The sequence below is a fragment of the Rutidosis leptorrhynchoides genome, chromosome 4 (assembly GCF_046630445.1).
Source record: "Rutidosis leptorrhynchoides isolate AG116_Rl617_1_P2 chromosome 4, CSIRO_AGI_Rlap_v1, whole genome shotgun sequence".
In the NCBI taxonomy this organism is placed as follows: domain Eukaryota; kingdom Viridiplantae; phylum Streptophyta; class Magnoliopsida; order Asterales; family Asteraceae; genus Rutidosis; species Rutidosis leptorrhynchoides.
Window position 1 is genome coordinate 395,601,715 of NC_092336.1, and position 13,871 is coordinate 395,615,585.

At 35.9% G+C, this 13,871-nt stretch overlaps 1 protein-coding gene across 1 annotated transcript; it reads left to right on the top strand.

The window, feature by feature from the left end:
• The first annotated feature begins 512 nt into the window (after window positions 1-512).
• On the top strand, window positions 513-2,394 carry LOC139841937 (uncharacterized). The gene is made up of 3 exons (XM_071832124.1): window positions 513-1,251; window positions 1,421-1,749; window positions 1,837-2,394. Exons 1-3 carry the CDS (start codon window positions 513-515, stop codon window positions 2,392-2,394), a joined length of 1,626 nt encoding a protein of 541 aa, XP_071688225.1.
• Window positions 2,395-13,871: the final 11,477 nt, after the last annotated feature.

Below are 13,871 nucleotides of genomic sequence, written 5' to 3' on the forward strand. Positions count from 1 at the left end.
TAATGAAAGGGGTGATAGATTTTATGGTGATGAGGTTGCTGATCAAGTGGTGGATCATTTCAAAAAATTTTTGGGAAAATCAGATAGTGTTAAGAGTGTTGATGATTTGGGTGATATCTTTTCAGTTACACTTACTGATGAAGAAGCTTTTGAAATGATTAAAGATGTGACTAATGAGGAAATTAAAGTTGCTTTATTTGATATTGATGATGAAAAAGCTGCTGGACTTGATGGGTACACTTCCCACTTTTTTAAGAAAGCATGGTGTATTGTGGGGGATGATGCGGTCCGGACTGATGCAAGCTTGCCGTTCAAAAAAAAAATTTTGTGGGGGATGATGTGTGCAAGGCCATTAAACAGTTTTTTGTTACTGGTACACTATCTGGAGGTGTCAATTCTACCTTGATTTCCTTAATTCCCAAAATTAATACACCCAACAAAGTTTCAGACTTCAGGCCTATTGCTTGCTGCATGTAATTTACAAATGAATTAGTAAAATACTGGTTAATAGAATGAAGAAAGACTTGGAAAAACTGGTTAACATCAATCAAAGTGCATTCATACCTGGAAGAGCTATCCAAGATAACATTCTCGTCACTCGGGAGCTTTTAAAGGGATATAATAGATTGAATGGTCCAAAAAGGTGTGCCCTCAAAATCGATCTACAAAAAACATATGACACAGTAAGTTGGAGTTTTCTGAAATCTATCTTGGCCAAGTTTGGTTTTCATGACAAAATGGTTGGGTGGATTATGAACTGTGTTTCTACTACAAAGTTTTCAGTGTGTATCAACAATGAGATTAAAGGATACTTTCATGGAGGTAGAGGTTTAAGGCAAGGAGACCCCATATCTCCTTACCTATTTACCCTTGTTATGGAGGTTCTCAATTTAATATTGGCAAACAGTATCAAAGTTAATCCTTTATTCAAATTTCATGTGGGCTGCAAAAAAATGAAACTTACACATGTATGCTTTGCTGATGATTTGCTGGTTTTCTGTCATGGTGATGTCAACTCAATCAAAGTTATTAAGCAGGCTTTGGAGGAATTCAGTCAAGTTTCTGGACTTTTGCCTGATATGCACAAAAGCACTGTTTTCTTTGGTAGTGTGAATATGGGTCTGCAAAATGAAATTACCCAATTATTGCCTTTTAAAGTAGGTAAGCTGCCAGTAAAGTACCTTGGTGTTCCTCTTTTAGACAAAAGGCTTGGAGTTGCTGATTGCAGGGAAATTATTGACAAAATTAAATGTAAGATTGAATCTTGGAAGAATAAGCACTTATCTTAATGCTGGGAGATTACAACTCATCGCCTCTGTCCTGCCCTCTATGCATCTTTACTGGGCATCTGTTTACAAGCTTCCTCAAACTGTTGTGACAGAGATTGATAAAATTCTCAAGGGTTTTTTATGATGTCAAGGTGAGTTATCTAAAGGAAAAGCAAAGGTGGCATGGAAAATAGTATGTACTCCTAAAAATCAAGGAGGTTTGGGTTTAAAACATCTAAGAGAATGGAATGATGTCCTTTTAACCAAACAGCTATGGAAACTGATTGAGCAGAAAGATTCCTTATGGTTTAATTGGGTGAACATTGTAAAACTAAAAGGAAGAACTATTTGGGAGATTGAAGGCAAACAGAATGATAGCTGGGGATGGAAGCAATTATTGGAATTAAGAGATAGAGTTAAAGATCATGTGGATGTGGATGATCAAGGTTTGGTTAAATGGATTACTAATAATGGCAGTAAGGTCCCATATCAAACTTGTCAAGTATAGAGGGATCTTAGAATTGTTAACCAAAATGCCCCATGGCACCATGTTATATGGTTTCCATAGGCTAATCCTAAGCATGCATTCATTGTATGGTTAGCTTTTCTTGATAGACTTACTACACAGGAGAAACTGATGAATTGGTATCCAAATCAGTGTTTGAAATGTGAGCTTTGTGGAAAATGTGAAGATTCTTCCAAGCACCTATTCTTTGATTGTGATTATTCTAATAAGGTGTGGAATGAGCTAAAAAAGAGACTATTATTCAGGGGTCTTCCTGATAATTTGCAAGGCATTGTCAATATGCTTGCTAATTTCCCCTTTAGAAGCCAAATATGGGATATCATTAACAGACTTACTGTAGCTGCTGGTGTATACCATGTATGGCAGGAAAGAAATAGCAGAGTATTCAATAGGAGGAGAAGGAAGATTGAGGATCTGGTGATGCACATTGAAGATGTAATTCGAATGAAATTGACTACCTTTTCTGTAAAAAGTACGAATGCTATGATAAGAGCTGCCAAGAATTGGGACTTAGAGGTGATTGGGGGTAGACTGGTGGTTAAAGCTGGAAGCCCTAATTGTGATGATGAAGATGAGAGGTCATTTCGGTTCAAGATTTAAGTACTTTGGTACTAGGTTTTTTGATTTGTATGTCGTATGTTGTTTGATTTGGGGTGTTGGATATTCCCTGCCCTTGTTATATTTTTGGTATTAATAAAACACTCTTTTTCTATAAAAAAAAAAAAAAAAAAAAAAAAAAAGTTTGGATCTATTGATGATGAAGATTATACATTTGAATCCATTTACTAAATATATTCTTTACATATACTATTATATATTGTTCAGATTAATGCGCTCCTAAGAAATGAGAATATGCCATTTTATCAATTGTGCAGGCTTATCAGTACATTAAAGAAACATCTGTAACAGATTTGGAATATCTTATCATAGACTGAAAGTGGGGGACCAAGGAGATGATTGGGATATAAATTGGCAACTACCTTGTCCAGTATGAAAAAATTAGAGTTCTTATGAATAAAAGTGTTGGAAACTAAACTTGATTGTGTGCTATTTGTTTTGGATTTGGGCTTGCAAGTATACAAATATTTTGGATCAAGATTATAGCCCATTATGTAGAAACTTCTTGTAATATGTAGTAGTGAAAGTGTGTAGAATGTGTGTAGAATAATCTTGTAAAATATCTAAGTCTAGAATTATCATGAGAATACTTAGGAAATATCTAGATATTAGATGATGAAGTATTCTAGACTAGTCCATGGTGTAGTATAAATAGATGGATTCACCTCTCATTTGTAATCAAGCAATAAAGCAATTCAATAAGCAAATCAAGTAATAAACAAAGCCTTCAAGATCAATCAAACTTCTAAATCATCAATCCTCTCTTCCACAAATAATATACATAACCTCCTATTTCTAACAAATTGGTATCAAGAGCTTGGTTCGACAAGATGATGGCCAACAATGTCATCACATTTCCTCGCCTCACAAAGGATAATTATGATCGATGGAGCATCCAAATGAAGACCTTCCTAGGTGGACAAGACTTATGGGAGATTGTGGAGGAAGGCTATGAGGAACCTGCAGAAAAAGGTCCTCTCGGCAAGGAGAAAAAATTAATGAAGACGAACGATCAAAAGGCTCTTTCCATCATCCAACAAAGTGTAGATGATGGAGCTTTTGAGAAAATTGCAAGTGCAACCACCGCCAAGAAAGCATAGGAGATCTTGGAGAATTCTCACAAGGGAGTTGAAAAGGTGAAAAAGGTTCGACTACAAACACTACGAGGTGAGTTCGAATCCTTAAATAAGAAAGACTCAGAATCAATTTCCGATTATTTTACAAGAGTCTTGGCGATTGTCAATCAATTAAAGAGGAATGGTGAAACTCTAAGTGATGTAAGAGTCATTGAGAAGATTCTTAGATCATTAGATTCAAAATTCGACTATATAGTCGTAGCCATCGAAGAATCTAAAGATCTAGAATCAATGACTATCAATGAACTCATGGGTTCACTACAAGCCCATGAAGAGAGGTTCAATAAGAATAATAAGGAGCCATTGGAGCAAGCTTTACAAGCAAAACTGTCTTTCAAGGAAGAGAGCAGTGAAAAGACTCATCAAACGAGTCAATGAGGTCGTGGTCAAGTACGTGGCCGAGGACGAGGACAAGGATATATCAAACGTGGAGGTTATAGTTCTTACAAAAATGAAGAAAGAAGTCAAAATTTTCACCCGACAAGAGGTCGCGGGAGAGGCTACACAAGTAGAAGGCCAAGGTATGACAATTCTCAAACCAAATGCTATAATTGTCATAAATTTGGCCACTATGCTTCAGAATGCGAGAAGTCAAACAATTACGTGCAAGAAAGAGCAAATTTAGTGCATGAAGATACCGAAGCCGTGAAAAACAATTTGTTACTAGCATGCAAAGGTGAAGATAACGGAGAATCAAATTTGTGGTATCTCGACACGGGTGCAAGCAACCATATGTGCGGTGACAAAAACATGTTTGTGGAGTTAGACGAGGTAATTAGTGGAAATATCACCTTCGGAGATTCCTCTAAAGTCCCGGTTAAAGGCAAAGGTAAGATTCTCATCCGCTTGAAAAATAGAAGGCATCAATTTATCTCTAACGTGTATTATGTGCCTAATATGAAGACGAATATACTGAGTATTGGACAACTCTTAGAGAAAGGCTATGATATTCACATGATAAATCGTACTCTTTCTTTAAGAGACCAAAAAGGAGGTTTGATTGCTAAGGTGCCAATGTCAACGAATAGGATGTTCATGCTAAATATTCAACATGACATTCCAAGATGTTTAAAAGCATGTTTCAAAGATAATTCTTGGCTTTGGCACATGAGATACGGGCACTTCAATTTTGGAGGGTTAAAATTATTATCAAGTAAAGGAATGGTGAAGGGTTTGCCTCCAATTAATCATCCGGATCAAATATGTGAGGGATGCCTTCTAGGAAAGTACTTCCGAAACAGTTTTCCAACAGAAGCTTCTAGTAGAGCGAAGAAACCTCTAGAACTTATTCACACGGATGTGTGTGGACCCATCAGCCCACCGTCTTTTGGTAAAAATAGATATTTTATTCTATTCATTGATGATTTTAGTCGAAAGACATGGGTCTATTTTCTAAAAGAGAAGTCGGAAGCTTTTGGAATGTTCAAGAAGTTTAAAGCATTTGTGGAGAATCAAAGTGGTCTCACCTTAAAGGCGTTGAGATCCGATCGTGGAGGAGAGTTCACATCCAAGGAATTCAAGAAATTTTGCGACAACAACGGGTTACGACGTCCTCTAACTCTTCCGTATTCACCTCAACAAAATGGTGTTTCGAAAAGAAAAAATAGGACCATTCTTGATATGGCCCGGAGTATGTTAAAGAGCAAAAGGATGCCTAAGGAGTTTTGGGCCGAGGCAGTGGACTGTGCGATCTATCTATCAAATCGCTCGCCCACTAGAAGTGTCAAGAACAAAACGCCCATTGAAGCTTGGAGTAGAAGGAAGCCCGACACCTCACACCTTCGAGTGTTCGGAAGTGTGGCATATGCTCATGTGCCAGATCAGAAGAGGACGAAGCTCAATGATAAAAGCGAGAAACTCATATTCGTGGGTTATGACTCAAGTTCGAAGGGTTACAAGCTATACAATCCCAATAATGGTAAAGTAATCTCAAGTCTAGAGGTGGTGTTCGATGAAGAAGCAACATGGGATTGGAATGTTCCCGAAGAGGAGAACTACGACTTTCTCCCTTATCCATTCGAGAGTACTGCAAAGAACGAAGAATATCTAGAAGTTCAAGAACCTTCTAGTACACCATCTCCGCACTCTCCACATACTCTGTAGTGACCCGAACTTTTCCATGTTTATATATATTAATTGAGATTGATATTTACAAGATTAAATGTTTCCAACATGTTAAGCAATCAAACTTGTTAAGACTTGATTAATTGAAATAGGTTTCATATAGACAATTGACCACCCAAGTTGACCGGTGATTCACGAACGTTAAAACTTGTAAAAACTATATGATGACATATATATGGATATATATATATATATATATATATATATATATATATATATATATATATATATATATATATATATATATAGTTAACATGATATTATGATAAGTAAACATATCATTAAGTATATTAACAAGAACTACATATGTAAAAACAAGGCTACTAACTTAATGATTTTTAAACGAGACATATATGTAACGATTATCGTTGTAAAGACATTTAATGTATATATATATCATATTAAGAGATATTCATACATGATAATATCATGATAATATAATAATTTAAAATCTCATTTGATATTATAAACATTGGGTTAACAACATTTAACAAGATCGTTAACCTAAAGGTTTCAAAACAACACTTACATGTAACGACTAACGATGACTTAACGACTCAGTTAAAATGTATATACACGTAGTGTTTTAATATGTATTTATACACTTTTGAAAGACTTCCATACACTTATCAAAATACTTCTATTTAACAAAAATGCTTACAATTACATCCTCGTTCAGTTTCATCAACAATTCTACTCGTATGCACCCGTATTCGTACTCGTACAATACACAGCTTTTAGATGTATGTACTATTGGTATATACACTCCAATGATTAGCTCTTAGCAGCCCATGTGAGTCACCTAACACATGTGGGAACCATCATTTGGCAACTAGCATGAAATATCTCATAAAATTACAAAAATATGAGTAATCATTCATGACTTATTTACATGAAAACAAAATTACATATCCTTTATATCTAATCCATACACCAACGACCAAAAACACCTACAAACACTTTCATTCTTCAATTTTCTTCATCTAATTGATCTCTCTCAAGTTCTATCTTCAAGTTCTATGTGTTCTTCATATATTCTACAAGTTCTAGTTACATAAAATCAAGAATACTTTCAAGTTTGCTAGCTCACTTCCAATCTTGTAAGGTGATTATCCAACCTCAAGAAATCTTTATTTCTTACAGTAGGTTATCATTCTAATACAAGGTAATAATCATATTCAAACTTTGGTTCAATTTCTATAACTATAACAATCTTATTTCAAGTGATGATCTTACTTGAACTTGTTTTCGTGTCATGATTCTGCTTCAAGAACTTCGAGCCATCCAAGGATCCGTTGAAGCTAGATCCATTTTTCTCTTTTCCAGTAGGTTTATCCAAGGAACTTAAGGTAGTAATGATGTTCATAACATCATTCAATTCATATATATAAAGCTATCTTATTCGAAGGTTTAAACTTGTAATCACTAGAACATAGTTTAGTTAATTCTAAACTTGTTCGCAAACAAAAGTTAATCCTTCTAACTTGACTTTAAAAATCAACTAAACACATGTTCTATATCTATATGATATGCTAACTTAATGATTTAAAACCTGGAAACACGAAAAACACCGTAAAACCGGATTTACGCCGTCGTAGTAACACCGCGGGCTGTTTTGGGTTAGTTAATTAAAAACAATGATAAACTTTGATTTAAAAGTTGTTATTCTGAGAAAATGATTTTTATTATGAACATGAAACTATATCTAAAAATTATGGTTAAACTCAAAGTGGAAGTATGTTTTCTAAAATGGTCATCTAGACGTCGTTCTTTCGACTGAAATGACTACCTTTACAAAAACGACTTGTAACTTATTTTTCTGACTATAAACCTATACTTTTTCTGTTTGGATTCATAAAATAGAGTTCAATATGAAACCATAGCAATTTGATTCACTCAAAACGGATTTAAAATGAAGAAGTTATGGGTAAAACAAGATTGGATAATTTTTCTCATTTTAGCTACGTGAAAATTGGTAACAAATCTATTCCAACCATAACTTAATCAACTTGTATTGTATATTATGTAATCTTGAGATACCATAGACACGTATACAATGTTTCGACCTATCATGTCGACACATCTATATATATTTCGGAACAACCATAGACACTCTATATGTGAATGTTGGAGTTAGCTATACAGGGTTGAGGTTGATTCCAAAATATATATAGTTTGAGTTGTGATCAATACTGAGATACGTATACACTGGGTCGTGGATTGATTCAAGATAATATTTATCGATTTATTTCTGTACATCTAACTGTGGACAACTAGTTGTAGGTTACTAACGAGGACAGCTGCCTTAATAAACTTAAAACATCAAAATATATTAAAAGTGTTGTAAATATATTTTGAACATACTTTGATATATATGTATATATTGTTATAGGTTCGTGAATCAACCAGTGGCCAAGTTTTACTTCCCGATGAAGTAAAAATCTGTGAAAGTGAGTTATAGTCCCACTTTTAAAATCTAATATTTTTGGGATGAGAATACATGCAGGTTTTATAAATGATTTACAAAATAGACACAAGTACGTGAAACTACATTCTATGGTTGAATTATCGAAATTGAATATGCCCCTTTTTATTAAGTCTGGTAATCTAAGAATTAGGGAACAGACACCCTAATTGACGCGAATCCTAAAGATAGATCTATTGGGCCTAACAAACCCCATCCAAAGTACCGGATGCTTTAGTACTTCGAAATTTATATCATATCCGAAGGGTGTCCCGGAATGATGGGGATATTCTTATATATGCATCTTGTTAATGTCGGTTACCAGGTGTTCACCATATGAATGATTTTTATCTCTATGTATGGGATGTGTATTGAAATATGAAATCTTGTGGTCTATTATTATGATTTGATATATATAGGTTAAACCTATAACTCACCAACATTTTTGTTGACGTTTTAAGCATGTTTATTCTCAGGTGATTATTAAGAGCTTCCGCTGTCGCATACTTAAATAAGGACGAGATTTGGAGTCCATGCTTGTATGATATTGTGTAAAAACTGCATTCAAGAAACTTATTTTGTTGTAACATATTTGTATTGTAAACCATTATGTAATGGTCGTGTGTAAACAGGATATTTTAGATTATCATTATTTGATAATCTACGTAAAGCTTTTTAAAATCTTTATCTATGAAATAAAGGTTATGGTTTGTTTTAAAAATGAATGCAGTCTTTGAAAAACGTCTCATATAGAGGTCAAAACCTCGCAACGAAATCAATTAATATGGAACGTTTTTAATCAATAAGAACGGGACATTTCAGTTGGTATCCGAGCGTTGGTCTTAGAGAACCAGAATTTTGCATTAGTGTATCTTATCGAGTTTGTTAGGATGCATTAGTGAGTCTGGACTTCGACCGTGTTTACTTGAAAAATGATTGCTTAACAAATTTTGTTGGAAACTATATATTTTTAACATGTGAATATTATGTGATATATTAATCTCTTAACGCGTTTGATATTATGTGATAGATGTCTACCTCTAGAACAAGTTCCATTGACTCACCTAATAATAATGAAGAGTCAAATGTAAATTGGAATGATTCGTGGACTGATTCACAAGTTCCCGAAGAGGAACCGGAAGAAGAGTCGGAACCGGAAGAAGAATCAGAACCGGAAGAAGAATCGGAACCGGATGAAGAAATAGAACCGGTGGGGGAAATAATAAAACGGTTAAGTAAAACAAAATCCTCAACCAACCGACCAAGGTTAATTATGGTCAATGGTGTTTTCGCCAAGGAAGCAAAATATTGGGAGGATTACCAATTCTCCGATGAATCGGATTCCGACGAGAATTCCGATGATGTTATAGAAATTACCCCAACTAAATTTAAAAAGGAAAAAGAAAATAATAAGGGAAAGGGCATAAAAATAGAGAAATCTAATTCCAACCCCGATGAACTTTATATGTATCGTCAACCCCCGAAGTCCTTAAGTTGTAACAATGACCCGGGAACCTCTAAACCACCAGGTTTTTCTAAACCAATGTGGAAAAAGACGGCTCGTATTAGGGGAACATCATATATCCCTAGAAACTTGGCAAAACGAACCAAAACCGAAGAAGAAGAAACAAGCGAGTCGGAATAAGATAGTTGTATCCGTGTGGTGTAATATATGTAATATAGTGTGCTTATGCTTTATGATATATGTAAAAATTGCTTGTATTAATAAGTATTTTTTTTTATGAATCTAACTCTTGTCTATTTTAGAGTATAAAAATACAAAATGGATAGACAACCCAATATTTTAAGAGACCTACCCGGAGACATGATTGATGAAATCTTGTCTAGAGTCGGTCAGAATTCTTCGGCACAACTATTTAAGGCGAGATCAGTTTGTAAGACATTCGAAGAACGTTCCAAGAATGCCTTGGTTTATAAAAGGCTTTCGTTCGAAAGATGGGGGATATCACATTGGAAAATCCATAAGTTACGATGTGTTTACTTTGACGCATATATTGCGGGGAACCCAAATGCTATTTTACGCAATGGGTTAAGAAATTATTTTGACTCAATATATCCGAATATTGGACTTCGTGATTTAGAAAAAGCGGCTAACATGCAACATAAAGAAGCATGTTATGCTTACGGATTAGTAATGTTCGCTTCTCACCAAAGTGAGAACAAGAACATCGGGCTACAACTATTAAACAAAACGTTTCCACAAGTGACGGAGTCGGTAATTGGGGTAAGAAATGAGGTTTTTAGATTGTTACGGGACTGTTGGACATTACGTAACCCTCGTCCCTTTGACGACGTTACAACACGCTGTCTTATCAACGGCCATAACGGTTATGTTCCACAAGACCAAGGATGGGAAGTAATCCTAGTAAAACCAGAATGCATGACTTGTTTCTGGACGTATGAATTACGTGTCTTTATTGCCTTTGCTGAACGACTTGTGTACTAGCTAGAATTATCTTCACAGCCATCTTGTATCAAATTTATTGTGTGCTATATTTCATGCTATATGTAAAATAAGCGGTATTGTAAGTTTGTAAAATATTGTGTAAAAGTTTGAACGCGAAATATTATTATAATCAGTTTTTCATATAGAATTGTAGTAGTTGAATTGTATATTAGCTACTAAGTATGAACTTAACGGGTAGGTACTACCCGAATTTAAACGTATAAAACGCTAATATGAAGAAAAAGCTTTTATAAATGAGTTCATATTATGCTACGAAATACTATTAACTACTCTTAATATTCTGTATGAATAACTTGTTCCATTTGACTATTTTGAAGGTAATGGCACCGACTACTCGACACACCGTGAATATGAATGAAGAGGAATTCCGTACTTTTCTAGCTTCAAACATAGCCGCAGTACAGGCTGCGCTACATACCAACAATAACCTTGGATCTAGCAGTACAGGAAATCGTGTAGGATGCACCTACAAAGAATTCACTGCCTGCAAACCTTTGGAATTTGATGGAACCGAAGGACCGATCGGATTGAAACGGTGGACCGAGAAGGTCGAATCGGTGTTTGCCATAAGTAAGTGTACTGAAGAGGACAAAGTGAAGTACGCTACGCATACTTTCACAGGTTCTGCGTTAACATGGTGGAATACCTATCTAGAGCAAGTGGGACAAGACGATGTGTACGCACTACCGTGGTCAGCATTCAAGCACTTGATGAACGAGAAGTACCATCCCAGAACTGAGGTCAATAAGCTCAAGACAGAACTTAGAGGGTTACGAACCCAAGGATTTGATATTACCACGTACGAAAGACGATTCACAGAATTGTGCCTATTGTGTCCGGGAGCATTCAAAGATGAGGAAGAGAAGATCGACGCGTTTGTGAAAGGATTACCGGAAAGAATCCAAGAAGATATAAGTTCACACGAGCCCGCCTCCATACAACAGGCATGTAGAATGGCTCACAAACTAGTAAATCAGATTGAAGAAAGAATTAAAGAACAGACTGCTGAATAGGCCAATGTGAAGCAAGTCAAAAGAAAGTGGGAGGAAAATGGTGATAAGAATCACCAATACAACAACAACAGCAATTACAACAATAATCGCAACAATTATCCCAACAATCGCAACATCAATCGCAACTACAACAAACGGCCCAACAACAACAACAACAACAACAACAACAGCAACTACAACAATCATCCTAACAACAATAATAACCGCAACAACAACAACAATCAGAAGCAGCTATGCCAAAGGTGTGAAAAGTATCACTCGGGGTTCTGCACCAAATTTTGCAACAAGTGTAAACGAAATGGTCATAGCGCGGCGAAGTGTGAAGTCTACGGACCAGGGGTTATTAGAACGAAAGGAATAAATGGTGTCGGAATGAGTAATGGCGGAGCAAGTAGTGTCGGAGCAAGTTATGCCAATGTAGTTTGTTATAAATGTGAAAAACCAGGCCACATTATTAGATATTGCCCGAACCAGGAGAACACGAATGGACAAGGCCGCGGAAGAGTTTTCAATATTAATGCGGCAGAGGCACAGGAAGACCCGGAGCTTGTTACGGGTACGTTTCTTATTGACAATAAATCTGCTTACGTTTTATTTGATTCGGGTGCGGATAGAAGCTATATGAGTAGAGATTTTTGTGCTAAATTAAGTTGTCCATTGACGCCTTTGGATAGTAAATTTTTACTCGAATTAGCAAATGGTAAATTAATTTCAGCAGATAATATATGTCGGAATCGAGAAATTAAACTGGTTAGTGAAACATTTAAGATTGATTTGATACCAGTAGAGTTAGGGAGTTTTGATGTGATAATTGGTATGGACTGGTTGAAAGAAGTGAAAGCAGAGATCGTTTGTTACAAAAATGCAATTCGCATTATACGAGAAAAAGGAAAACCCTTAATGGTTTATGGAGAAAAGGGCAACACGAAGCTACATCTTATTAGTAATTTGAAGGCACAAAAACTAATAAGAAAAGGTTGCTATGCTGTTCTAGCACACGTCGAGAAAGTACAAACTGAAGAAAAGAGCATCAATGATGTTCCCATTGCAAAAGAATTTCCCGATGTATTTTCGAAAGAATTACCGGGATTACCCCCACATCGATCCGTTGAATTTCAAATAGATCTTGTACCAGGAGCTGCACCAATAGCTCGTGCTCCTTACAGACTCGCACCCAGCGAGATGAAAGAACTGCAAAGCCAATTACAAGAACTTTTAGAGCGTGGTTTCATTCGACCAAGCACATCACCGTGGGGAGCTCCTGTTTTGTTTGTCAAGAAGAAAGATGGTACATTCAGGCTGTGTATCGACTACCGAGAGTTGAACAAACTTACCATCAAGAACCGCTACCCACTACCGAGAATCGATGACTTATTTGATCAACTACAAGGCTCGTCTGTTTATTCAAAGATTGACTTACGTTCCGGGTATCATCAAATGCGGGTGAAAGAAGATGATATTCCAAAGACTGCTTTCAGAACACGTTACGGTCATTACGAGTTTATGGTCATGCCGTTTAGTTTAACTAATGCACCAGCTGTGTTCATGGACCTTATGAACCGAGTGTGTGGACCATACCTTGACAAGTTTGTCATTATTTTCATTGATGACATACTTATTTACTCAAAGAATGACCAAGAACACGGTGAACATTTGAGAAAGGTGTTAGAAGTATTGAGGAAGGAAGAATTGTATGCTAAGTTTTCAAAGTGTGCATTTTGGTTGGAAGAAGTTCAATTCCTCGGTCACATAGTGAACAAAGAAGGTATTAAGGTGGATCCGGCAAAGATAGAAACTGTTGAAAAGTGGGAAACCCCAAAAACTCCGAAACACATACGCCAGTTTTTAGGACTAGCTGGTTACTACAGAAGGTTTATCCAAGACTTTTCCAGAATAGCAAAACCCTTGACTGCATTAACGCATAAAGGGAAGAAATTTGAATGGAATGATGAACAAGAGAAACCGTTTCAGTTATTGAAGAAAAAGCTAACTACGGCACCTATATTGTCATTGCCTGAAGGGAATGATGATTTTGTGATTTATTGTGACGCATCAAAGCAAGGTCTCGGTTGTGTATTAATGCAACGAACGAAGGTGATTGCTTATGCGTCTAGACAATTGAAGATTCACGAACAAAATTATATGACGCATGATTTGGAATTAGGCGCGGTTGTTTTTGCATTAAAGACTTGGAGGCACTACTTATATGGGGTCAAAAGTATTATATATACCGA